The 26582-nt window shown below is 49.0% G+C and overlaps 2 protein-coding genes across 3 annotated transcripts in view; both read left to right on the forward strand.

Annotated features, from left to right (window-relative positions):
• GPATCH1 (G-patch domain containing 1) overlaps window positions 1-304 on the forward strand; it is a 46073-nt gene extending 45769 nt beyond the window's left edge. Inside the window, exon 20 of one of the 2 annotated variants that reach the window (XM_021094288.1) lies at window positions 38-304. In XM_021094288.1, coding sequence (XP_020949947.1) covers window positions 38-68 — 31 coding nt within the window. In that variant the 3' untranslated portion in view covers window positions 69-304. The remainder of the gene's footprint in view (window positions 1-37) is intronic. The other variant, XM_021094289.1, reaches the window with a different exon arrangement.
• WDR88 (WD repeat domain 88) lies at window positions 975-26572 on the forward strand. Its single transcript, XM_003127020.3, has 12 exons — window positions 975-1026; window positions 1121-1287; window positions 6698-6808; window positions 10626-10714; window positions 12414-12477; window positions 14380-14518; window positions 15331-15460; window positions 16757-16944; window positions 19346-19428; window positions 21206-21274; window positions 24229-24321; window positions 26399-26572. Exons 1-12 carry the CDS (start codon window positions 975-977, stop codon window positions 26570-26572), a joined length of 1359 nt encoding a protein of 452 aa, XP_003127068.1.

Raw genomic sequence — 26582 nt, forward strand, 5'->3', positions numbered from 1 at the left:
CTAACTTACCTTTTCTCTCTTTTATTTCCTTTTCCAGGCTGAAGCGTCTTCCTCTTAGGAGACAGTAATTGAATTCCGCCCTGGCTTGTCCCAATACCAGCTCTCCTCCAGGATGGATGTTCATCGATCACTCAGTTAATACATTGTGCAGATTGTATTTATATGTAAATTCATGATGTAAAATAATTTTTTAAAACATTGACATTTCAAAGCCTGCCTTGTGATTTCTATTTTTAACTTCAGTTAGTGTCAGAGGAAAAAATGCAGACTGTACAGTTTAATTAAAATGGAATTTTTCTATTTCCTTCTTGATTTTTCTTTGCCTGAAACTTTGAAAAAGAAATGGAAAGGAGTTCCCATTGTGCCTCAGCGGGTTAAGGATCTGCACTGCTGCAAGCAGTGGTGCAGGTCACAGATGCTGCTGGCATCAGTAGGCCTCAGCTGCAGCTCGGATTTGACCCGTGGCCCACGAACTTCCATATGCTGCAAGTGCAGTGCAGCAGTAAAAACAATTAAAAAAAAAAAAAAAGGAAAGAAATGAAAATTGAAGGCTTCTTTCTGGTTTTCTTGTAAAGAAAGCTGAGTCCAGATAAGGACAGTCAGACTGGCTTGAGATCTTGTGTGAGAGGCAGGTGGTCGCTTTCCCATTCCTGCTCTTCTCCTAGGGAGTGTGATTCCTTCCACTCCTGCACAGGCAGGGGACGCACAGGTTATCCTGGGAAGGGAGCCAGGGAGACCCTAAAGAAGGCCACGAGGAGGGGGCTCCCCGGTTTCACACATTTGGCCTCATTCGTTTTCTACCCAGACCTGGAGGCTCATTTTTCGGAGGGTGACCGTGTGGCGTGTTGAGAGAAGGCGGTGAGATCCCGGGGCCCAGGGAGGGCCAGCGGGTCCCAAGACCTGGCACGCGCCGGGGGCGCGGGGACGCGCGGGGACATGCGGGGACGCGGTTCTCCGCCAGGCTGGGCTGCAAGATGGCCTCCCATCTCCCGGCTACCCCCGGCTCCACGAAAGCCCCGGATCAGGGTGAGATGTAACCTGCAGCTGTCTTTGGCCCACGCCTGCGACAGTGCTCACCAGCCCCGCTAGCTGACCTGGGTGGCCCTGTTCAGGGCCTAAGGTCCCTTCAGGCTGTCGTTCTTGGAGGTGCGGCGGGGCCGGCTGTTGCCCTCGCCTGACCCCCTGGCCTTGGACAGGGAGGCGTCACCACCCGAAAAGCACTGGACGCCAGAGAAGACATTATGGAACGAGAAGACGTCCTGGGGTGACCAGGAGCCACTCTCCAAGGTCAGAACCGCTCCCACAGGGAGGGCATGAGACTTGTGCCCAACAGGTGGGGAGGGCTCGAGAGCCAGCTAGGGGACCTGGGGTGGCGGGGAGGGCGGCTTTCTTACCAGGCCCAGGCCCAGGCCCGGGCCCAATCCCCTGCCTGAGGCACACCCAGTGGGTGGAATGGCTGCAGGGGATGGGGGCAGCTGGAGGAGGGGCAGGGTAGCCCAGGGAAACCATCCTGGGGGAGGAGGTCGGTGTTTCCTGACCCAGCCCAGAAATGCCTCCTGTGACACTCCCAAGTGCGGGTCCTAGGGTCAGTGAAGAAGTCCTGTCACCCATGAAAGGGCACCAGAGGTAAGAGAAAACTTAGAATAATAATGACAAAATACCTAAAAAAACCCCAACAACACTTACTTTGCATCCTCAGTGATAACTGAGAAGACTTTCATTGATAAAACAAAGGCTGGAGGCTGGGAAGAGGAAATCATCTGTGAGCAAAGAGAATTCTTGGGGGTTAAAAAAAAAAAAAAAAAAGGATTTCCAAACCAAAATCCTCCATGGAGGCTGTAAAGTCAGAGCAGAGAACTGACACAGAAAAATGAGAAAACAAGCTCACAGTATTCTCTGGGAACTCAGAGAAAAAAACCAGAAAGGAACAATAATTCTGAGAGAAAAGAGAAGAGGAAGGCAGAGGAGATGCAGAAGAGCCAATGTGAATATAAGTGTTGGAAAGGGAGGGGGTGGGAATGGGAGCAGGAGAAATACGGAGGGAAACCAGGAAAGAAAGACTGAGAGCTTATGTGAGAAGAGATGGTCACGTTCAATGCAAGACTGGAGGGAAATAGAACCCACAGGTGGCAAATGTCTGCGTTGCAAGGATAGGAGGAGCGAGGCTGTCCCCATGCAGATGGGAAAGTCTGAGATCAGACTGAGATGGAGGCTTCTCCAGCTGTCACAGGACTTGGGAGCCAAGACCACAAGTGGCACTGTCGACTGGCTGACTGTCCCTGCCAGCCCCCTGCAGGGGTGCACTGGGGTCTCCATGGGGAAGCCTGTTTGAAGAGAAATCACAGCGTGTGCCAGTGCTTTGCTTGCTTTTATTTGTGATATTTATTCTGATTTTTAAGTAGAATGAAAGGAGAACATAGGAGTTGTATTTTATTTCTGTTCTCCATAGACCATCCCCCGATATCCAATTCCAGCATCTATTGAAGATATAAAAGGGTTTTTTTTTTTCCTTAAACACTAAGAGTCTCCCTAGCACCCCTCCCCACCAACTATCCCCTTTCCCTCTACAGAGGTAACAAATGTTTCTAGTTTCTTCTGTATCCTTACAAGATATTTTGTGCACATACCAGCACATACATATATATTCTGCCCCCTCCATTTTTTTTTGTTTGTTTGCAAAATTTACATAAATGGAAACATGCCTTAGGCCTTTTCTGCACCTGGGTTTTAATTTTTTTTAAAACTTATTTCAGAGATCTTTCCATATTAGTAAAGAAACAGCTTCCTTGTTCTTTTTTTGATGGAGCATATTCCATTGGCTGGCTGCCCCAGACAGATTTCACAGTCTCCAGTGCATGCATATTGAGGTGGCTTAAGATTTTTTTTGGCCTAAGGTTTGTATGATCCATTTGGTTGACAGAAATTGAGAAGTTATACAAAGATCTTGGAGGAACGTTTGTGCCTGGATTCTGTACTTGGAATCTTTACTTGGCCAGACTGCTGGTCCTCCATAAAACCAGCAGAAAGACATTTTAAGAGCTTCAAAGACGATGCTTCTCTTTGAACAAAAAGTTACTCAAGGGAGCACCCTGGCAAACAACAAAAATCAGAATAAAGAACTGGAGTAAGAGAAAACGGTTTGGAATAAACAGAAAGGAGCAGTGATTGAGAACAGTACACTCTGGAGGTGTTTATACAGTGAGGTTACTGCCCTTGCGTAGCTGCATGAAAATGTTAACAAACGATCCTTTGAAATGAAGGCGCATAAGGCAAGAATAATAATGTTCCAGATGATTTCATCCTGCTCTCTAAGATGGTTTGCTAAGAACATCCTTAATGATAACACTTCGTTTTAGCCTTTGAATAATGCACACTCACACACGCAGATGTGTCACAGATTTTAAAAATAATTGGCTCAAAACCTCTCTGGCTTCCTGGCACGTTTAAGACAAAGTTGGGAGATCTGGCCGTGACCTTCCAGGCCGTTTTGACTCTGGCTCCTCTCTCTGTTTTCCTCTCCCCTCTGACTTGCTGACCTTCAAGCCGTTCCAGCCTCTGGTGTCCCCATTGTCCCCCTTCCTGGATGCAGGGGTGGGGGACTCTCCCGCCCTCTGTCTAAAGCTGTCTTCATCTGGCTCTCCTTGGTGTCTGTGCGGTGGCTGCACTCATCTCCCACCCCGGCCCATTTAGGCCCCGCGGTCCCTGTGCCCCTGCCACGCGCACTCGAGGGCTGGGGTCTTTGCTCCCCGGTTCCCACTGTGCCGCAGTACCGCGATCAACGGGCGCAGAAACACCTGGGGAACGTATTGATGGGATGCTACATAAACCTAAAAAAGAGCTTTTTTTTTTTTTTTTTTTGCTTTTATAAACGTCAGACGTCTATATGCCATATTTGTTAGGGCCTCGGACAATGCACCTTGTGTGGAACTTCCCTCCGTGGCTCCTAGAGGTCCCCCTACCTAATGCACCCCGAAAGTACTCTGCGCAAAAAATCGTCTGAAAGGAGGGCCCAGAAAGATTCGGAAGGGGTAGGGGGATTCTCCGCTCTTGCTGCTCGGTTTTCCCTTGATAAAGTTATGCTTTTGCAATGAGAGAGTTTTGCCTCGAGCCAGAGGCAGCTGCCCCCAAGGCGCCTGCGTGGCGGCGGAGGGCAGCGCTGACCACTGACTGAGTAACCTCTCGCCGGATCGGAAGGCTGTTTGCAGGCAGAGCCTCGCCAGGCCCCGCCCTCAGACCCGCCCGGCGCCCGCAGGCCCCGCCCCCCAGCGCCCTCTGTCTGGCTCGCTTTGCCTGCGCCCCCTGGCGGTCAGGCGTCTCTCTGCAGGCTTACCCACCTCTCCCTGGATGCAAAGGGTTTTTTAATCACTTACCGCATCCGCACATCTCTGTGCCTTCCCACACTCTGCGTTCCCCACAGTCCACGCCACCCCCACCCCTAACCCTGGACTCGCACCTCCCCTCATGCCTACATCTCCTGCTGGGCCCGCCTCACCCTACCTGGTCTTAGCATGCAGAGTTCTTGTATCCGTGGGGGCAGTGCCTGGCAGCAGAGCCCCAAATCCCTCAATGTCCTGTCCTACATCCCCTCACATTCCCACAACTCAGCACTGTCAGCTGAAAGAAAGTGCATAAGGTAGAAGTCATGAGTTAAGTTTTGTTTTTTGTTTTTTTTTTTCCCCACTGTACAGCAAGGGGGTCAGGTTATCCTTACATGTATACATTACAATTACATTTTTCCCCCAGCCTTTCTTCTGTTGCAAGATGAGTTAAGTTTTATTCTAGGCTATAGCCTGGGAGGCAGCCTCTCAGATAGCCCGGAGGAACCGCTCCAAAGAGGTAAGGGAGGAATCAGGACGTATAGGAACTATTTTGCTGGGAAAAACACGTCGTCAAGCCTAGAAAGATTACTGCTAATCACAAAGAACAGACATCTCAAGTTAATGATTTTAGTGCTTTTCTATGAATGGGAAGATGAGAGGATCTGGGGTCAATGAAATTTTCCTTAAGTATGTATCATAACCATCTAAGGTTGATAGATCCTTGGAGTTCCCATTGTGGCTCAGTGGTTAACAAATCCAACTAGGAACCATGAGATTGCTGGTTCGATCCCTGGCCTTGCTCAGTGGGTTAAGGATCTGGTGTGGCCGTGGGCTGTGGTGTAGGTCGCAGATGCGGCTTGGATCCCGCGTTGCTGTGGCTCTGGTGTAGGCCAGCGGCTACGGCTCCGATTCGACCCCTAGCCTGGGAAACTCCATATGCCGTGGGAGCAGCCCTAGAAAAGGCAAAAAGACCAAAAAAAAAAAAAAGGTTGATAGATCCAAAGCGCAGAATACTTTGTCTCTGACCTGAACTCCCCTCAGTCAGTGACTAGGTGGAGTGACTCAGTGAGTGGTGAGTGAGTGACTGCAGTGGCTGAGGACTTGATCCTTGTAGAACTGGAATAGCAGGCCACATTTTTTTCTTTATAGCACCCCTGCTTTCCCGACATCTCTCTGTCCCCATGCTGATATCAGTAACCTGTGTTCTCTCTCCTTTTTTCTTAGTCTGGCTAGAGGCTTATCAATTTTACTGATTTTTTTTTTTTTTAAAGAACCAGCTTTTGGGGGTTACCATCATGGCTCAGTGGTTAACGAACCCAGCTAGTATCCATGAGGATGCGGGTTTGATCCCTGGCCTTTCTCAGTGGGTTAAAGATCTGGCATTGCCGTGAGCACTGGTGTAGGTCACAGACAAGGCTTGGATCCTGTGTTGCTGTGGCTGTGCTGTAGGCCAGCAGCCATAGCTCTGATTTGACCCCTATCCTGGGAACCTCCATATGCCACAGGTGTGGCCCTAAGAAGATAAAAGACAAAAAAAAAAAAAAAAGGAACCAGCTTTTGTGTTAATTGTTTTTTGATTTCCTGTTTTCAATTTCATTGATTTATGCTCTAATTCCTGTTATTTCTTTTCTTCTTGGATTTTGGATTTAATTTGCTTTTCTTTGTCTATTTTCTTAAAGTGGAAGTTTAGATGATTGATTTGAGATTTCCCTTCTTTTTATGATTTGTTTATTTATTTATTGGCCAGCGTGCAGAAGGGCCAGAGATCAAACCTGAGCCTCAGCAGTGACAACATCACCAGAGAATTCCTCCCTTCTTTTTTTTTCTTTTTAGGGCCACACCCTCGGCATATGGAGGTTACCAGGCTAGGGGTTGAATCAGAGCTGTAGCCAGATCCTCAACCCACTGAGCAAGGCCAGGGATCAAACTTGCATCCTCATGGATCCTAGTTGGGTTCATTACAGCTGAGCCACAATGGGAATTCACATCTATATACTTTTTTTTTTCTTTTTTTGCTTTTTAGGGCCACACCTGAAGCGTATGGAAGTTTCCAGGCTAGGGGTCAAATCAGAGCTATAGCTGCTGGGCCACGCCACAGCCACAGCCACACCAGATCTGAGCCGCATCTGCAGCCTGCACCACAGCTCACAGCAACACTGGATCCTTAACCCAATGAATGAGGCCAGGGATCAAACCCCCAACCTCATGGTTCCTAGTTGGATTCATTTCCGCTGGGCCATAAGGGGAACTCCCTTGGTGCAATTGTTTTCTTAATTTTTTTTTTTTCTGGATTGTTCATTGCAAGTGTATAGGAATTCTATTAATTTTTAAAATATTGGCCCAGTATTCTGAACGTGCTCAGTCTATCCTTTTTTCAGATCCCATTTAAAATTATGAAGGGACACCAGCACATTGTGAGTTCCTGTCACTTCTGTGTGGATGATACCAAGCTCCTCAGTGGTTCCTATGACTGCACCGTGAAGCTGTGGGTAGGTGGCCCAGGGTTCGGTGGAACCAAAACATCCCGTAAGCTTATGCCACCTCTTGTGGAGAGTCCCCCATTGCTGAGCCCCCAGACATTCGAGCATCCCACAGACTGGAGAGACCTTTCTGAGCAAAGCGCAAGAAGCAGCAGCAGAGGGAGGGCTCACCCTGGTGTCAAGCCAGTGGAGAGAGATGAGGTCAGTGTGGCTGCTGTCAGCCTGTTGATTTGGAAGCAGTGGGGGCAGGGATGGAGACCATGGGACCCAGGGCTCACCACCTTTGGTTGGAGGCTGTGCCTGAGGCCTGCCTGGGGTCTCTGTGCTGCCTGGGTCTCCTTCTCATTTGACTATTCAGCTCCACCCACAGAGATGGCATTATGGCCAGGCCTGGGACCTGTCCATGAGGGGTGAAGGGGAGGCCTGAGCACAGATTCCTGCTCGAAGGTGCAGGAATAGGGCTGCGATGGTCCGACAAGGACACAAAAAGGTGGCCCCCACGAACTCTTTCAAAGTCTTCTGGGCATCGCCAGCAGACCCTGGCAGGCCTGTTTGGGGGCATTGCTGGTCAGCCGGGAGGGGGTGAGGAGGGGGCAGGGTTGGGAGAGGACAGTGACCACATGAGGGGCCAGGCCATGGATGCCCCCGCGGCTGGGGTGGGACCCACGGGGAGGATGGTTGGTGCTTGAGCTTTGCTGTCTCCTCTGGCTTCAGGGACAGGAAGGGGACAGAGGGGGTGAGTCAAAGTGGGGTCCTGGGTTCAGGTAACCAGGTGGAGGATAGCTTCTCACCCTCTGGATCACCTTGGAACAGCACCTTCTGGGTCATTGGTGGCTACGGAGCCAGGAAGACTAGACAGGAGGGTGTGGGGACTGTCCAGATGGTTCAGGCCCCGTACTAGGGACCCATCCAGAGCTCTCCCTTATACCCTTACCCTACACCGCACTTTCTCCCATCGTGGTGTCTGGGGCAAAATGTCTCCTCGCCTCTCCCTTCTCTCCCTCCTCTCCAGACCCACCTTGGGCCCAAACATCTGTTTTAATTTCTCTCTCTCTCTCTTTTTTTTTTTTTTTTTTTTTGCTTTTTAGGGTTGCACCTGTGGCACATGGAGGTTCCCAGGCTAGGGGTGGAATTGGAGCTGTAGCTGCCCGCCTACACCACAGCCACAGCAACTCCAGAACTGAGCCACATCTGCGACCTACACCCTAGCTGATAGCAATGCCCGATCCTTAACCCACTGAGTGAGGCCAGGGATCAAACCTGTGTCCTCATGGGTACTAGTCAGATTCGTTTCTGCTGAGCCATGACAGGAACTCCTGGGATTTTTTTTTTTTTTTGATTGCCTTAAAAATAACTCAAAAATTTGATTATGCCAACCATTGCTTGTGATGAGAAAGCTCATAATAAAGACAATACTAAGATTCAGAGAAAAAAAAATAGTATTTTGCCATGATAGTAAGGAATACAATTGGTTACATCCTTTCAGAACAGTGAGAAAAGTTTAAAACATTCTAAACACCAAACAAAACTCCTGATCTATGCTTTTCACACTTAGCAATACTTTTTTTTTTTTTTTTTTTTTTTGTCTTTTTGCCTTTTCTAGGGCCACTCTCGCAGCATATGGAGGTTCCCAGGCTAGTGGTCTAAGCGGAGCCTACACCAGAACCACAGCAACACGGGATCTGAGCCTTGTCTGCGACCTACACCACAGCTCATGGCAACACCAGATCCTTAACCCACTGAGCAAGGCAGGAATCGAACCTGAAACTTCATGGTTCCTAGTCAGGTTCGTTAACCACTGAGCCACAACAGGAACTCCCACACTTAGCAATACTTCTTCTTCTTTTTTTTTTTTTTTTTTTGTCTTTTTGGCATTTCTTGGGCTGCTCCTGCGGCATATGGAGGTTCCCAGGCTAGGGGTCGAATTGGAGCTATAGCCACTGGCCTACGCCACAGCCACAGCAACTTGGGATCTGAGCCGCGTCTGCAGCCTACACCACAGCTCGTGGCAACACCGGATCCTTAACCCACTGAGCAAGGGCAGGGATCGAACCCGCAACCTCATGGTTCTTAGTCGTATTTGTTAACCACTGTGCCACGACGGGAACTCCTTAGCAATACTTCTAAGAACTCTTTTATAATCAGCACATATAGAGCCTCCTTGTTCAGGTCAGAGCACCCCACCCACCCCAGGTGGGTGAACCTCGCCCTTGCTGGTGAACAATTAGATTGCTTCCAAACTTCTGCTATTTAAAACAATGAGACAAAAAACAAATGAACCAAAAATGCTGCCATGGGCAATCTTGTACCCAGGCCATTTTGCAAGTATGTGAGAATACCTCAAGGTGGAAATGCTGGCTCAAAGGGCATGTGCAAACCCTCACACTACTTTTTTTTTTTATCTTTTAGGGCTGCACCTGTGGTATATGGAGGTTCCCAGGCTAGGGTGGAATCAGAGTTGCAGCCACTGACCTAGGCCACAGCCATAGCCATTCCAGATCTGAGCCAAATCTCCATCACAGCTTGCAGGCAATGCCAGGTCCTTAACCCACTGAACAAGGCCAGGGATGGAACCCACATTCTCATGGATACTAGTCAGGTTCTTAACCCACCGAGTCATAATGGGAACTCCGTACATTTCTTACTGAAAGTATTTCATCTCAGCACAACAGGCACTCTGCCCTCTGCTGCCCCGATTGCTCCCATCATATTGTCCAGTTATTACCCTCCTTTGTTCTCATCATGTTCTCCAGTTATCACCCTTCCACGTGATAACTGTTGCTTGGGCTCCGCTGTTGGATGTGTTACTTTATTTTATTTTATTTATTTATTTATTTAGGGTCTTTTTGCCTTTTCTAGGGCCGCTCCTGCAGCATATGGAGGTTTCCAGACTAGGGGTCTAATCGGAGCTGTAGCCGAGGGCCTACGCCACAGCCACAGCAACGCAGGATCTGAGCCGCATCTGCAACCTATACCACAGCTCATGGCAACGCTGGATCCTTAACCCACTGAGCGAGGCCAGGCATCGAACCTGCAACCTCATGGTTCCTAGTCAGATTCGTTAACCATTGTGCCACGACAGAAACTCCTGGATGTGTTAGAATTTATTTGAACGGCTCCCTTTTTCGGTGGACGCAGACTGATGTCCGTGTGTCTGCCGTCTGTCCCCCGTAACATGTGATGAACCTTTTCATGCGTTATTCTTTGGCCACAATTCAGATGCTTTCATTAGGAGAGACCCCTCAGAGTAGAACTGCTGGGTCAAAGAGCAGGAACCTTGGGAGTTCCCGTTGTGGCGCAGCAGAAACAAATCCAACTAGTATCCATGAGGATTCAGGTTTGATCCCTGGTCCTCACTCAGTGAGCTTCGGTTTAGGTTGCAAATGCGGCTGGGATCTGGTATGGCTGCGGCTGGTATGGATTCCACCACTAGCCTGGGAATCTCCATATGCCCTGAGTGTGGCCCTAAAAACCAAAAAAAAAAAAAAGAAAAAAAAAAGAACTTTAGAAAGTTCTTGAAAGATGTTGTTAGATTCTGCAATGCCCCTTTGGCCAGTAGGGATTGAGGAAATTGTGTGCAGCTCTGCCCTCAGAGTGGCCCGTTTGCCATCAGCCACTGTGGTGTTGAGGGGGACTTTGCTGGGGATGCCGGCGAGGGTGTTCTTCCAGCTCTGGGAGTGGCGGGGATGTCCTTTCGCCCTCTGGGCCGGGTAAGAGTCATAGGATTATGGGCTCTCAGACCAGCTCAGGGCTGACGTTGAACTCAGCACACAGCTTCGGCACCTCAGTGACTGCTGCCCTCTCCCCTCTCTCCCTCTGACTTGAGGATGCCATGGATGGAGCTGTCGTTCGGGATTTTGAGCCGGCGCCCGGAGCTCCTGTTATTGAGTGCAGCGTCACAGCTGACAGCAGAAGGTGACTTGCTCTCATTTCACTCTGGTCAGGAAAGTGAGAGGGAAGGGTGCACACCGGGGACGGTTTACTGTTTGTTTGTTTTGTCTTTTTAGGGCCACCCCTGCGGCGTATGGGGGTTCCCAGGCTAGGGGTCTAATCGGAGCTGCAGCTGCCCATCTACACCACAGCCACAGCAAGACCAGATCTGAGCCAAGTCTGTGACCTGCACCACAGCTCATGGCAACGGTGGATCTTTAACCCACTAAGCAAAGCCAGGGATTGAACCCACATCCTCATGGACACTATGTCAGGTTCGTAACCCACTGAGCCACAAGAGAAACTCCCCAAAAGACAAGGGGTTTGCTTTAGAATGGATTTACTCTTACCCTGAGCAGCCGCTACAAATTAGTCTAGTGAAAACTAGTGTGTGAATCTAAGTTTCATGGGAATTTATCTTCTCTAGGGGACACAGTTGCCATAGAAGCATGCAATATAAGACATTATTTTAATAGATATATTATTTAAGGAATATTATTTTAAAAAAACATTTCAGAATGCAATGAGCTATGAAAGTCTTTTCCTGTAAAAATAGAGACATCAGAACGAACAAACAAACAAAAAGGAGTTCCCATTGTGGCTCGGAGGGTAACGAACCTGACTAGTATCCATGAGGACATGGGTTTGATCCCTGGCCTCACTCAGTGGGTTAAGGATCCGGCATTGCCATGAGCTGTGGTGTAGGTCACAGACCTGGCTTGGATCTGGCCTTGCTGTGGCTGTGCTGTAGGCTGGCAGCTACAGCTTCAATTCAACCCCTAGCCTGGGAACTTCCATATGCTGCATGTGCGGCCCTAAAAAAAAAAAAAAAAAAAAAAAAAAAAAAAAAAAAAAGAGAGAGAGAGAGATATTGGAGTTCCCTGGTGGCTCAGTGCGTTAAAGATCCAGCATTGTTACTGCTGTGGCTCAAGTCACTGCTGTGGTATGGGTTTGATTCCTGGCCCCAGAACTTCTGCTTGCTGTAGGCATGGCCAAAAAACAAAACCAAACAAAACATATAGACATGTAAGTAGTGGAAGGAGTGATTGAGCCTTGTGCCTTGCAGATCTTTTCCCAGAAGAAGACAGTCAATTACAGAACACAAGAAATGATACCTTTCGTGTGCCAGATATAACAGAACCCATCTGGTTGGTGAGGGCCTATGAAAGGGAGCAGTGCGGTTGTGCCTTCTGTGGTAGGAGCTCTCTGTGTTTTCATTGAGAACCCCTTGTTCTCTTGGGATGGAGGCGGGGGACTCATGGAACATCTTTAGAAAGATTCAGGTATTATTTGCAATTATGGTCCTAAATTATAGACATTTTCTATAAAGAATGTCTTTTCTTTTTTAAAAAATTGAATGATTTAAAAATTTTTCTGTTTTCTTTTCTTTCTTTCTTTTTTCGTCTTTATAGAGCTGTGCCCGAGGCATATGGAAGTTCCCAGGCTAGGGATCGAATCAGAGCTGCTGCTGCCGGCCTACACCATAGCCACAGCATTGCTGGATCCTTAACCCACTGAGCGAGGCCAGGGATCGAACCCGAGTCCTCATGAATACGAGTCACGTTTGTTACTGCTGAGCCATGATAGGAACTCCTATAAAGAATTTCTTATGATTTGTTCATAGAAACCACAGGCATTATTGTCTGGGTTGTTAAGACCCCTGTGTTTGTCATTTTATTTCCAGAATTGTTGCAGCATCCTATGACAAAACGGTGAGGGCTTGGGACCTTGAAACAGGCAAGCTGCTGGTATGTATGCTCTGCCCCAGTGGAGATGTCGCAGCGCAGGATCTGGATGGGAACTTAGGTGGCCTGGAGGGGGTCGTGGAGTGAGACTAGGAAAGGAGAATTCTTTTCAGGACCCCAAATGATGGAAGTTTGGCTTTGGGGAAGGAAAGCGCTCTGAAGCAGGCAGAGGAGGGGTGGGAGGATGGATGTAAGGGAGGAGGCAGAGGTGGGGCTGCGGGATGCGGAGCCTGGCTTTCCAGGCTGAGGGAACAGTGTGGGCAAAGAGACCCTCCCTGGGAGTCCCCACTGTAGCTCAGTGGGTTAAGAACCCGACTAGTGTCCATGCAGGTTGATCCCGGGCCTCAGTCAGTGAGTTAAAGATCCGGTGTTGCTGTGTCTGTGGTGTAGGCCAGCAGCTGCAGCTTCGATTCAACCCCTAGCCTGGGAACTTCCATATGCTGCAGGTGTAGCCCTAAAATTTAAAGAAAAAAAAGAGAGAGAGAGACCCTCCCTTGTGTGATGTCAGGAAGTAGAGCTGAGGCACAAGGCTTCTGTGCCCTTCTCAGTCTGTTCTCCAATTTGGAAGGGACACCATCCATGCATCCAAACTGGCCCAAGGTCCCCTGTCTCTCTTTCCTAGTGCCTGGGCAGCCTTGTCCCTGCTCAGGGGCCCCTCTGGGTCTCCTGTCCCATCCTGACGCCCTTCGCCCCAGAGCTTCTCATCATCTCTCCTCTCCCTCCTTTTTTTTTTCCTTAAAAAAACAATCTTAGGAGTTCCCATCGTGGTGCAGTGGCTAACGAATCTGACTAGGAACCATGAGGTTGCAGGTTCAATCCCTGGCCTTGCTCAGTGGGTTAAGGATCCAGCGTTGCCATGAGCTGTGGTGTAGGTTGCAGACGCGGCTCGGATCCCGCGTTGCTGTGGCTGTGGCGTAGGCCCTCGGCTACAGCTCCGATTCCACCCCTAGCCTGGGAACCTCCATATGCCGAGGGTGTGGCTCTAAAAAGACAAAAAAAAATTTTTTTAAGTATAGTTGATTTATAATGTTACAAGCGTATAGCAATGTGACTCTGTTTTAAGTATATATGAGATTTTTGATGGTTTTCCATTATAGGTTATTACTAGAGGTTGAATATAGTTCCCCAGTCCCTGTTAATTCATCTGTTTTATATATCGTAGCGTGTACCTGTTAATTGCAAACTCCTGATTCATCCCTCCCTCCCTTTCTCCTTCGGTAACCATAAGGTTGTTGCCTATGCCTGGGAGTCTATTTCGGTTTTGTAAATAAGTTCCTTTGTATCATTTTGGGGGGGGTATATCTTTTTTTAGAGGCCACATGTAAGTGATATCCTACGGTATTTGTCTTTCTCTGTCTTCCTCCACTTAGTGTGACCATCTCTAGCTCCATCCATGGTACTGCAAATCCCGAGGAGTACGATTACTGAATCAATTTTTAGTTTTTTGAGGAACCTCCATACTGTTCTCCTTAGTGCTGGTACCTGTTTACATTCTCGGCAGTGTTGGAGGTTCTCTTTTCTCCACACCCTCTCCAACACTTATGGTTTGTAGTCGTTCTGATGATGGCCATCCGGAGTGGCGTGAGGTGACACCTTTCTGTAATTCTGATTTGCATTTCTCTAATAATTAGGGATGCTGAGCATCTTTTCAGGTGTTTTTTGGCCATCCGTGTGTCGTCTTCAGAGAAAGTCTGTTTAGATCTTCTGCCCATTTTTTGACGGGGTTGTTTGTTTTTTTGATATCATGCTGCATGAGTTGTTTGTATGTTTTGGAGATTAATTCCTTGTTGGTTGCTTCATCTGCAATGATTTTTCTCCCATTCTGTGGATTATCTTTTCGTTTGGTTTATTGTTTCCTTCGCTGTGCCAAAGCTTTTAAGCTTTTTGCTTCTGGCCTTATTTCAGTGGAAGCTCAGTCATGAAACCTTCATCGTCTCCTGTAAGTTCTCCCCTGATGGTAAATACGTGGTGTCAGGCTTGGATGTGGACTGCGGCATCTGTATAATAGATGCGAAAGACACCACCACCGTGTCCCACATCAAAGGTGAGTTTTCATGGGCTCTCTGCTCTGTTCTGTCCATGGTGGTAACAGCCACTTCCATTGCTTTATTTGGTGAACCCGCAACGCTATGAACCACATCATTAAAGATGGGACATGGATTGATAAAAGCACTGACAGTTAAAACCAAGACTGGTTAAGGCTCTGCTCAGTCTCATGCTTGTTGTAAATGAAACAACGTTCTATTCCAACCTCACGTGGACATTTAAAGCCCAGTCTTCTACTGAGTGGAGGCCCAACCTTCTTAGTATTTTATCTGCATTGTTAAAATGTGGAAACAATCACAATGATTATTAATAATGCACTTAAAGTATTTCAGTGTTTTCTTTTCTTTCTTTTTTTTAAAAATCTTTTTAGGGCTGTACTTTTTAGGGCATACAGAAGTTCCCAGGCTAGGGGTTGAATGGGAGCTGCAGCTACCAGCCTACACCACAGTCACAGCAAAGTGGGATCTGAGCCATGTCTGTGTCCTATACCACAGCTCACGGCAACGCCGGATCCTTAACTCACTGAGCAAGGCCAGGGATCGAACCTGCAACCTCATGGTTCCTAGTCGGATTCTTTTCCACTGCGCCATGATGGGAGCTCCAAAGGGCAGTGCTCCTTGCTCAAAGGCTGATACACAGCAGGCCCACAGAAAGTGTCCATGGGAGTGAAGAGTCCCTTGTGAAAACCAGAGTTGTGTTTCTGTAATGTGGTCACTCTCTAGGGGAGCAGAGGAAGCCCCTGTGTCCCATGGTGCAGGTGGCCCAGAGTGCAGAACACAGGGGTAATCAGTCACTTTCCCTGTGCCTCAGATCATCACGGGATGTCGGTCACCGCGTGCTGCTTTGACCCCGACAGCCAGAAGGTGGCTTCCGTCTCATTCGACAGGAGCATCAAGATCTGGGATGTTACATCTCAGGCCACACTGCTCACCATCACCAAGTGAGGAGGCTCTGGGAGGCCAGGGAGGTGGCAGGAGTCCCCACTCCCTCCACTCATGCCCTCCTGGATTCCACTTGCACACCTGCTGCTGCCCAGCCCATGTCCACCTGTAGCATCTCCAATTCCTGTCCAGAGTGCTGCACTGAGGGTTTTTTTGTTGTTGTAGTTGTCAGTTCTAAAATGTCCATGTGGTTATTCTTTTTTTTTTTTTTTTTTTTTTTTGTATCTTTAGGGCCACACCAGCAGCATATGGAAGTCTCCAGGCTAGGGGTCACATCAGAGCTGGAGCTGCTGGTCTACACCACAGTCACAGCAACCCCAGATCTGAGCCGTGTCTGTGACCTACACCACTGCTGACAGCAACGCCGGATCCTTAACGCACTGAGCAAGGCCAGGGATGGAACCTGCAATCTCATGGCACCTAGTTGGATTTGTTTCCACTGTGCCATGATGGGAACTCCATCATTCTTTTCTTTTTATTAGCGTTAATTTACAGCATTGTATCAGTTTCTGCTGTACAGCTTAGTGACTGAGTCATACACACACACACACACACACACACACACACACACACACACACACACTCAGTGCGTTAAGGATTCTGTGTTGCCGTGGTGGAGGCTTGGCAGTTGCAGCTCCAATTGGACCCCTAGCCTGGGAACCTCCATATGTCACAGGTGCAGCCCTAAAAAAAAAAAAAATGAGGAGTAGGTGAAAGAGGAGCAAGAGAGGAGAACTAGGGAAGGAGCCAGGCCCCCATGTCTTAGAGAGAAGGGGCGGGAGAATGTGCGGAAGAGACAGCCTTTGAACCCAAAAGGCTGTCCATCCATTAACCATCACTGACACCTCTTCCGCTGCCCTTTTCCCTCAAGCCTCGAGCAGTTCCTAGAGCAGTGGTTCTCACCCAAGGGCAGTGTGGTTCTCACCCAAGGTGCAGACAGTGACTGAAGGATTGATGTCTGTTAGGTCCCATTGGAGCTCTGATGTCCCCCCCCCCCTTTTTTTTCTGGTTGTTGTCTTTTTGTCTTTTTAGGGCCTCACCTGCAGCATATGGAGGTTCCCAGGCTAGGAGTTGAATTGGAGCTGCAGCAGCCCGTCTACACCACAGCTCACAGCCATGCCAGATCCTTAACTCACTGAGCAAGGCCAGGGATTGAACCTGTGTCCTCATGGATGCAGTCAGATTCGTTTCCGCTGAGCCACGATGGGAACTCCCACTGACTTTCCTTTTAAGTGTGTCCTCAGATCCTCCAGGAGTGAAGGGCTGATGTTGGCACCTTTCCATGTGTGTTGCAGGGCACATACCAATGCAATCTCAAACTGCTGTTTCACCTTCAGTGGCCATTTCCTGTGTACAAGCTCTTGGGATAAAACCTTAAAAATATGGAACGTCCATACAGGGGAGTTTCGGAACCGCGGAGCTTGTGTGACTCTGATGCAGGGCCACGAAGGTTCTGTGAGCTCCTGCCACTTTGCCAGAGACAGTGAGTAATTAACATGCCAAAGGATTCCACACCCATGGGCTTGCGGGGCAGCGTTCCTCGCGTTCCATTCACAGACTTACCTAAGTACAGAGAGGCTTCCCAGTGATGCCAACAATGAGGGTAGATTTATTTCCCACGAGAACAGAAAAGCCAGGAGTGAGTGAGATCCATACGCATAATTTTGCAAATGACAGAAAGTCAGCTTGATGTGGCTTAAGCAACAAAATTAATTAACTTCTCTAAACAGGCAAGTTCAGGAGCTGATCTCCCTTCAGGAGTGGCTGGATCCAGACACTTCAGGCAGTGTGCTCTCACTCATTGTGCTCAACCCTTCCACTCTGTCCCTCAGCTCAACTTCTCTCTTCTTTGACCTTTCCCCCCAAGGTGGCAAAGATGGCCTTTGGTGGTCCAGGCCAAGAACCATTCTGGCCACTGGCGATCCTGGAGAAAGAGCAAGTCTCTTTCTGACAGTGCCAGCACAGGTTCCATGGAAGACTCCCAAGTGGCCCAGCTGGGGCCACATGCCCACCTCTGAACCAGCCCCTTTAGCAGGGGGTGAATTGTTCTGACTGGCCAGGCCTGAGGCCCCTGCCCATCCTTGGAGCTAGAAGTCAGAGTCGGTACCCTCTGAATTGGAGGGGCTGAGAGTATGCGAGGGGTATTTCTCCATGGGAAACTGGGGAGCTGTTTCTGGGTGAAGGTGTATGGATGTGATCAGGAACAATGGCAGGAAGCTACCAGGGGCAGCTGGCCCCAGTGAGGGTGGTGAATATTCCTGATACCCAGGAGCCGAGTGTTCTACTCCGCAGTCCTGGCGGGGGAGTGGGCTTGCTCTGTGTGTCGGGGGTACCCAGCCAATAAGCACGTGATCGGACCTGACTTGAGAAATGTTTCCCTCTTCAGAAGTAGCCTCTGTGTAAGTCAGAGCCCCCTAAGAGGGGCCCCACCACTCCTATCCTTGGCTTTATACGTTCCAGAGCTGCATATAGATAATCACCACTACTTGCAGACTCCACGTTTGTGAATTTACCTACTTGGTCGCATTTATTTGTAATCCTAAAATCCATACTCACGGCACCTCTGCAGCCACCCATGGGCACGTGTAGAGCAGCAACAAGCTTGCTGCATGCACACGTTCCCAGCTGAGGCTGAACAAGACAACTCTCTGCCTTCTTTCAATTCTCTTATCATAAGGTGTCCTTTTTATTTTTATTTTTTGTCTTTTTAGGGCCCCACCTGTGGCATATGGAATGTGCCTGGGGCCAGGCTACAGGTTATATAGGAGTTACGCCTGCCGGCCTACACCACAGCCACAGCAACAAGGGATCTGAGCTGCGTCTATGACCTATACCACAGCTCACGGCAACGCCGGATCCTTAACCCACTGAGTGAGGCCAGGGATTGAACCTGCATCCTCCTGGATACCAGTCAGATTCATTTCTGCTGAGCCATGACAGTAACTCCAACGTGTCTTTTTTATTATCTATTTAGTCCCACGTTTTTTGCACTTTGTGCTTTTGTGGATGACTTTGCTGTTGAAAGTGGCCCCTGAGCATACTGCTGCAGTGCTTTTCAGTGTCACTAAGCGCAGGTAGGCCGTGATGTGCCCTACACGGAAAACGCGTGTTAGATCAGCTTTGTTCAGGCATGAGTTACAGCACTGATGGCCAGGAATTCAATGGTAATGAATAAGCTATATGTATCCAATAAGGTGTCTTTAAACAGAAACAGATAGAGGAGTTTCCTGTTGTGGCTCAGCGTAAATGAATCTGACATCCATGAGGATGCAGGTTCGATCCCTGGCCTCGCTCAGTGAGTTAAGGATCTGGTGTTGCCGTGAGCTTTGGTGTAGGTTGCAGATGCGGCTCGGATCTGGCATTGCTGTGGCTGTGGTGTAGGTCGCAGATGTGGCTCCAATCTGGCGTTGCTGTGGCTGTGGTGTAGGCCAGCAGCTACATCTGATTAGACCTGTAGCCTGGGAACTTCCATATGCCACGGGTGTGGCCCTAAAAAGACAAAAGCCAAAAACAAAAACAAAAACTAAAGCAAAAACAAAAACAAAACAAAACAGATGGAAAACAAGGGTATGCATTGATTGGTTGATGAAAACGTTGCAACCAGAGACTCCAAGGAACCTAACCCCAGATTTCCCCCAAGAACAGTGGTCCAGTCATCACTCATTGAGTGTTTGGGATGACTTCCTAGAACGCAGCTACCATGAAGAGCATGGCAAGAGTCTAATTGGTTGGGTTGTTGAGTTGGGGGTTTGAGTATCCTCAGACTGAGCCACGGGGGGGACCTCACAAATGCATCCCTTGGCCGACTCTGGCCTCGCCAGAGGAGGAAGCAGTTGCCTGGGAAAGGTGACCCCCACCTGAGACTCTTTTGTTTTGTGTTCCAGCTTCTTTTCTCGTGTCTGGAGGATTCGACAGGGTTGTGGCTATTTGGGATGTAGGAGAAGGCTACCGGAAGCTCTTCCTCAAGGTACCAATGTCAGCATCAGATAGAGGATCTGAGCTTTATTCTTCAGTCCTTTCATGCTGGGTGCTGGGTGCTGGGGATACAACAGTGGGTGAGACAGATCTAAATGTTCCCAATGGAGCTGACGCCCCTGTGGGGAAGGACAGACAAGGAACCAACAAATTCTCGGCAGTGGTGAGTGACATGGAGAACCCACAGCAGAGTGACGTGCTAGAAACAGACTCCGGGGGGAACCCACAGTAGGTGGGCTGGGAGGGCCTCTTGGAGAAAGTGGCCCCTGAGCTGAGAACTGAATGGTGAGGGTCTGGGTCAAGGGCATTCCAGGCAGATGGAGGAGCAAATGCAAAAACACTGCAGGGGCTGTGTCTATAGACAGCAGAAATGACTGTGCAGAAGGATGAATGCCATCATGGGGCAGGTGCAGAAAGCTGTGGGGCTCCAGAAGGGTCAACTGGGTGTTTTGGCTGCAAGTTAGAGGAGCCTCAGCCCAAAGTGGCTCTGTGGCTCTCCACCAGAGCGAGAGTCCAGAGGTGCAGCAGTCCCAGGACGGGCTCCTTTGGTGCCTCTGTTCCACCCCACGATTTCTGCATCCTTGGCCGCCTTTGTGGTCTCTCGGCCACCTCTGGCTGTGAATGCTTGTGTTCACTACTCTTGGTCTGTCTGTTCCCTGTGACCCCAGTGTAGACAGCATCCCCCTTGATCACCATAACTTTCAGGCTCCCAGGGCTGTTCTGTCTGACCCTCTTCTTGGTGGGTTTGGAGAGGCACAGGGAGTTTACATCGCAGCAAAGAAATAGCTTAAAACGGAATGGGAGTTCCCTCGTGGCGCCGCTGGTTAAGGATCCTGGTTGTGGCTTTGGTTACAGCTGTGGTTCAGGTTTGATCCCTGGCCTGGGAACTTCCACAAGCTGTGGGCTCGGCCAGAAAAACCCCAAACCAAACAAACAAAAATCCAAACAACAGCCACAACAAAAACCCTGAGTGTGTTCAAACTCACTGGGGTTAAAAGCCCCTTTGTCCCTGCGCTGCTCCTTCTCTTCTGGCTCCTTTTCTCTCCTCCCTCTAGTCTCCCACAATCAAAGTCCTATCCTTTTGTGATGCATGGCAGTTTAACACCTTGCAGGTCACCTCTTTCCTTTAGGGAAAGGCCAGAGAGTGAAAAAGATGCTGACAGCTCCAACATCATTAAGTGTCTGAACCAGCAAGGGTACCTATATCCTCTCATCTCCTTTTACCTGAGGACGACAACCCCCATTTACTGAAGCCACAATGGGTAGACCTGCAGTGACCTGAAGCCCAAAGCTCCCTCACCAGCAGGACATCTGAGTGGTATTTCCTAGAACAAAGAGTGCAAACAAAAACCTGCAAGAGGTGCTCTAGCACCAGCTGGGAATATAACACTTTTTTTCCCATCATGCTTTTTTTTTTTTTTGGCCGTGCGCCTGGCCTGTGGGAGTTCCCCAGGCCAGGGATCAAACCTGCACTAGAGCAGCCACCTGAGCCACAGCAGAGACAACCCCAGATCTTTAACCTGCTAGGCCACCAGGGAACTCCCCAGAGTACTGTTTTGAAAAATGCATATGGTGTCACAATTTACACATGAATCACAAGCGTTTATACTTTGTACTCCACCTTAAATGTCCTTGGTGAAACCAGGGGAGCCCAATTGGTTGCTCTTAAATGTAGGCAACATTGGATTCTTGACTTTGTTTTTTGGTTTTTGTTGTTCTTGCAAAGGCTTTTTCTCTAGATCCTCTTAAAATTATATTTTTTTCTTCAGGGCCATACTGACTGGGTGATGGATGTTGCCGTTAGCAATGACAAGAAATGGATCCTGTCTGCTTCAAAGGTAAAAGTGGCCAGTCTTTTGGCAAAGTTCCCATTGTGGTGCAGCGGAAACAAATCCAACTAGTATCCATGAGGATGCTGGTTCGATCCCTGGCCTCACCCAGTGGGTTGTGGATCTGGCATTGCCGTGAGCTGTGGAGTGGTTTGCAGACGTGGTTCAAAGTCCATGAGCAACTATTGTGGCTCAGTGAAAGCGAATCTGACTGGCATCCATGAGGATGCAGTTTCAATCCCTGCCTCGCTCAGTGGGTTAAGGATCCAGCGTTGCTGTGACCTGTGGTGTAGGTCGAAGATGCAGCTAGGATCTGGCGTTGCTGTGGCTGTGGTCTAGGCCGGCAGCTACAGCTCTGATTCGACTCCTAACCTGGGAACCTCTGTATGCTGCAGTTGTGGCCCTAAAAAAAGGAAAAAAAAAATTCCATGTTGTTGTGGCCTAGGCTGGCAGCTGTAGCTCCAATTTGACCCTTAGTCTGGGAACTTCTATATGCCACGGATGCGGCCTTAAAAAAAAAGCAAAAAAAAAAAAAGTGTCCAACCTCTGAGTGACTTAAAAATCTCAATCGCATTCACGAGACTTGGTGTTAGCAGACGTGTACGGTCAAGTAAAACTCCTGGGCGGCTCCTTCTGAAGGCCGTACCTGACCAGGCCTTCTCCATCTGGGGAACTGCCTGGGAATGTGGGAGGTGGGCCTTCCCTTTGCTCATGTAGGAAGTTGCCAGGTGTTTCTTTGCACTGTTGTCATTTGAGTTTTGTTGGAGCAAAGTCCTGTGTAGACTGAAGAGTGTGATGGAGCCAGTAGGGGGCCTTGGAGGGGAAGGGGTCAGCTTGTGGATGATCAGACCACCCTGAGGTTCCAGGCGGGTCTTCCCCCCACTGCTGTATCCTCGGCACATAGCCGCCAGCCTAGGATATCTTAACAGCTGTCCTTCACATGTGAGCACCAGAGAAGTGGGGTCCCACCTATTATTAGAGCTATCTTCTTCTCTGGGTTGGGTTTTCTAGGTGTATGAAAATGTGGGCAAGGCTCTGCCCACCATGATCAACTTTGCAGAGAGCCAATGCGGAATGCTGCCACACCTGACCCCAAAATACCCGTAATAATATGACACATAATAAAAGTGAAATGCCTGTGGTGTAGGTCATAGATGCAGCTCAGATCCCGCATTGTTGCGGCTGTGGTGTAGGCCGGTAGCTGCAGCTCTGATTCGAACCCTAGCCTGGGAACTTCCATATGCCACAGGTGCAGCCCTAAAAAGCAGGGGGAAAAAAACAATATGCCAATGTGTTATGACTTTAGCCTAAAAATATGAAAAATGATTAATCATAATTATAATTTAATTATATCTCAATAAAGGTGGAAAAAAGTAAAAGTACAAGACAAAGTATCAAAAATGAGTACTTATCAGAGTTCCTGTCGTGGCGCAGTGGTTAACGAATAAGACTAGGAACCATGAGGTTGCGGGCTCGATCCCTGGCCTTGTTCAGTGGGTTAAGGATCCAGCGTTGCCGTGAGCTGTGGTGTAGGTTGCAGACGTGGCTTGGATCCTGAGTTGCTGTGGCTCTGGCATAGGCCAGTGGCTACAGCTCCGATTCGACCCCTAGCCTGGGAACCTCCATGTGCCGCGGGAGCAGCCCAAAGAAATAGCAAAAAGACAAAAAAAAAAAAAAAAAAAAAAAAAAAAAAAAAGAGTGCTTATTTGAAATTATCTACTTTTCTGTTACATAAATGCTATTATTTAAACAATAGGAGTAGTTAAAAATGGCAATGAATAGTACCTGGTAGTAAGATAATTAAGCAAGTATGATTAAGAAAAATGTATTTGGAGTTCCCGTCATGGCGCAGTGCTTAACGAATCCGACTAGAAACCATGAGGTTGCGGGTTCGATCCCTGGCCTTGCCCAGTGGGTTAAGGATCCGGCGTTGCCATGAGCTGTGGTGTAGGTTGCAGATGTGGCTTGGATCCTGTTTGCTGTGGCTCTGGCGTAGGCTGGTGGCTACAGCTCTGATTCGACCCCTAGCCTGGGAACCTCCATATGCCGTGGGAGCGGCCCAAGAAATGGCAAAAAGACAAAAAAAAAAAAAAAGAAAAATGTATTTTATAATGTTTCCTTTTTTTTTTTTTTTTTTGCTATTTTAGGGTCGCACCTTTGGCATATGGAGGTTCCCAGGCTAGGGGTCTAATTGGAGCTACAGCTGCTGGCCTACACCACAGCCACAACAACTCGGGATCTGAGCCCCCCGTGTCTGCAACCTATGCCATGACTCACAGCAACACTGGATCCTTAACCCACTGAGCCAGGCCAGGGATCAAACCCAAGTCCTCCTGGATCCTACTCCAGTTTGTTAACCACCGAGGCACAAAGGGAACTCCCATGCTGGGATTGTTCTTGTAATTGTTCTTATTTTCATTATCTGAACTCTTAGAAAACATGAACACAATATTCACAACATTAAAAATTCTACTTAGCACTATCTTGAAACAAAGCACCACAGCTGATCCCCAGGTAAAGTCAAAGGCAGACTCTTAACACAATTACAGTGCAGTTAAGTTGAATACTGAAGTCATATCACTTGAAGGGTTCACAAGAGCGGAGTCATGGAAAATAGTGACAGGATCATGTAGGCATATTCATTTGGCATTAAACATAGTTTTGCTTTCAGCTTCTATTTGGGGGGGGGCACTATATGGGTTTTGTACTCCCCTTCAAACTTCTACCCCCACTGCAGAAAAGTGAGACTTTTTGCAGCCTGAAAAGAGTATGCGGAGACATAGGGCTTCCAGTGCTGAGGCTGGGCTGGTGCTGGAGAAACTGGAACAGTTGGTCACCCTAATTCTGTCCCTCTGCGGGTCAAAATTCTCCCCACGTAACCTGGATGCCATACACCTCCCTGGGTCCTCTGAGCCTAACGAGCACATTTTGTGACTCCTGGTTTGGTCTTTAACTTCTTTTAGGATAGGACCATGAGGCTATGGAATATTGAAGAAACTGACCAAATTCCTTTGGTAATCGAGTACAAGAAGGCCCTGGGCTTAAAGATGAAACAGGTTGGTACTGGGTAAAATGAAGCTAAATGAAGGCTTTCATTGGTTCCCTCTACTAATTAATTTATTATTGGAGCAAACATTTATTAGGCAACTGGAGATAAAACTGTGACCAAACAGGGAGTTCCCTTCATGGCTCAGCGGTTAACAAACTTGACTAGGATCCATGAGGATGCGGGTTCTATCCCTAGCCTCGCCCAGTGGGTTGGGGATCCAGTGTTGCCGTGAGCTGTGGTGTAGGTCGCAGACATGGCTTGGATCTAAAGTTGCTGTGGCTGTGGTGTAGGCTGGCAGCTGTGGCTCTGATTTGACCCCTAGCCTGGGAACTTCCATATGCCACAAGTATGGCCCTAAAAAGCAAAAAAAACGAAAACAAAAAAGCTATGACCAAACAGATTGAAGTTTTCACCCTGAGAGAGCTTACATTTCTAAAATGGGAGACAAACGACGAAGAAAGAAATAAGAAAAATATGTAGTAAGTCACATGGTTATCAGTAATTTGGGGAAAAACAACATAGAAAAGGGGAGGGAGTGCTGGTGGTTGCAACATTTTAAAGGGGGTTAGGATAGGTCACCTTTTGAGGTGACCTTTGTTCAAAGACTTGCAAGTGGTGAGGGAATGAATCGTGCAGCTATTTCAGGGAAGAGTTCCAGCAGAGGGAACAGCAGGTGTGGAGACCCTGAGGCAATAGTGAGCCTGGTGCTGAGGGGTGGAGTGAGTGGGGTGAGTGGGAGGAGACGAGGCCCCAGGTTGTCTTGGAGGGATGGCTGGCACACAGCTGGACCAGTGTGGGCCTCCTACACTCCTGCAGCAGAGCCAGCCAGGCCCCCCCATTTTCCATGGAAGGGGCTCAGGTCAGTTCTCTCATGGGTGATCACGTGGTACAGTGGGCATATCTCCTGCTTCACTAGCCCTGGGCAGCAAGGCCAGTCCCTGTTGGGGCCTTGCAGTACAGGCACCTGACTGCCACCTGGAGAGGCTAAGGAGTCCCTGCTGGGCCCTTGTGGATCCTGGAGCCCTTAGGCCTGTCTCTGCTCAGAAGGCCCAGCTAGGAGCTACCACTTCTGGGGGTGGCTAGGTTGGGGGATGGCACTGGGGCAGGGAGGTGAGGGGCGGGACCCATGTGGACTGGGTTTTCGTGGCCAGCTGTCTCATGGCCTTTGTGGTCATGTTGGCTCCTGGGTCCTGGAAGCTGACTGGCTACACAGCTGGGCTTGTGTTCCCCACCTGCCCCCAGGGCGGCACTCAGGAGCTGCCTCCTCTGAGCCCTGCTGTTCTGGGCCTGGGTTATGGGAAAGTATGCCATAGAATAAGATAAGTAAAGGATTTAATTTCTTTCTTGCAAAAGAAAGAAGTTCACCTGAAGCTGTAGCAAAGATGAGCTTGCTGCATTTGACTTACTCTTAACCAGCATGAGAAGCCTCAGAGGCCAGAGGGCTTGCCCTGGCCAGGGGTTTGCTCCTCCTCTCCTGCAGGCTTTGATGCTCTGGAGCGGGCAAGGGTGGCAAAACACAGGAGCTTGGAGTGCCAGGGCATGCCACCTGCAGGCGTGTCTCACAGGGACCATGCTGGGGTGGGACCCCCTCAGAGACCTCTGCCCATGGCCCGAGAGACTTACCCTGTGTCTTACTTGGAGGGGAGCAGATGTGGCAAGTGAGCTGTGCTGCTTTGGCTAGAAACAGGCTCAGAGATAGAGGATATCAGGTACCTTCACCATCTAGTAAAAATTCTTGCTTTGTTCAGAAATCTTGCCTACTTGATTCTCAAAAGTTAGGTGTTCCCAGGATGTCGGGGAGTTAGGGTAACCCCCTCGCTGTGCAGTTTTGCTCTGCCCAGAGCAAAGGCTGGGACATCCCCTGTCTTTTCCGCTGTCAACTGGCTCTTTATTCCTGGGGCATGAGCTGGCGGGAGCTGCCTAGCTTTTGTGAGGGAAGAGAGGGAGCAGCCTGTGCTTGTTCCCTCTCAGTGGCCTGCATGTTCCACCCTTGTGGGCTCAGAGACCCCAGAGAGGGCCTTGGCCCTCCTCCATCTCCTCTGATCAGCACCTCCTTTCTACTCTTTTAAAATATTTCATGTCAGTGTGAAGAATGTGACAGGCCTTTCTCCACCTATGAAAGTGACCTCTTCCATGAAACTGTCACCAAATGTGTATTCTGCCGGATGGATGCAAAAGACGTGTCAGCAGAGGCCTTGCCATCATCAGAAGGGGAGGATTTACTGGCCAGGGGGTGCAGCCCGGACAAGGATGGCTGATGGCGACTGG

This window comes from Sus scrofa, chromosome 6, assembly GCF_000003025.6.
Source record: "Sus scrofa isolate TJ Tabasco breed Duroc chromosome 6, Sscrofa11.1, whole genome shotgun sequence".
In the NCBI taxonomy this organism is placed as follows: Eukaryota; Metazoa; Chordata; class Mammalia; order Artiodactyla; family Suidae; genus Sus; species Sus scrofa.

What these genes read in the sequence shown, in the direction of transcription:
- WDR88 (XM_003127020.3), top strand. Translation starts at nt 975, where the DNA reads ATGGCCTCCCATCTCCCGGCTACCCCCGGCTCCACGAAAGCCCCGGAT. An exon ending in CACGAAAGCCCCGGATCAGG is followed by an intron (nt 1,027 to 1,120) that starts GTGAGATGTAAC and finishes TCAGGGCCTAAG; the next exon opens with GTCCCTTCAGGCTGTCGTTC. An exon ending in ACCGGAAGCTCTTCCTCAAG is followed by an intron (nt 19,429 to 21,205) that starts GTACCAATGTCA and finishes TTTTTTCTTCAG; the next exon opens with GGCCATACTGACTGGGTGAT.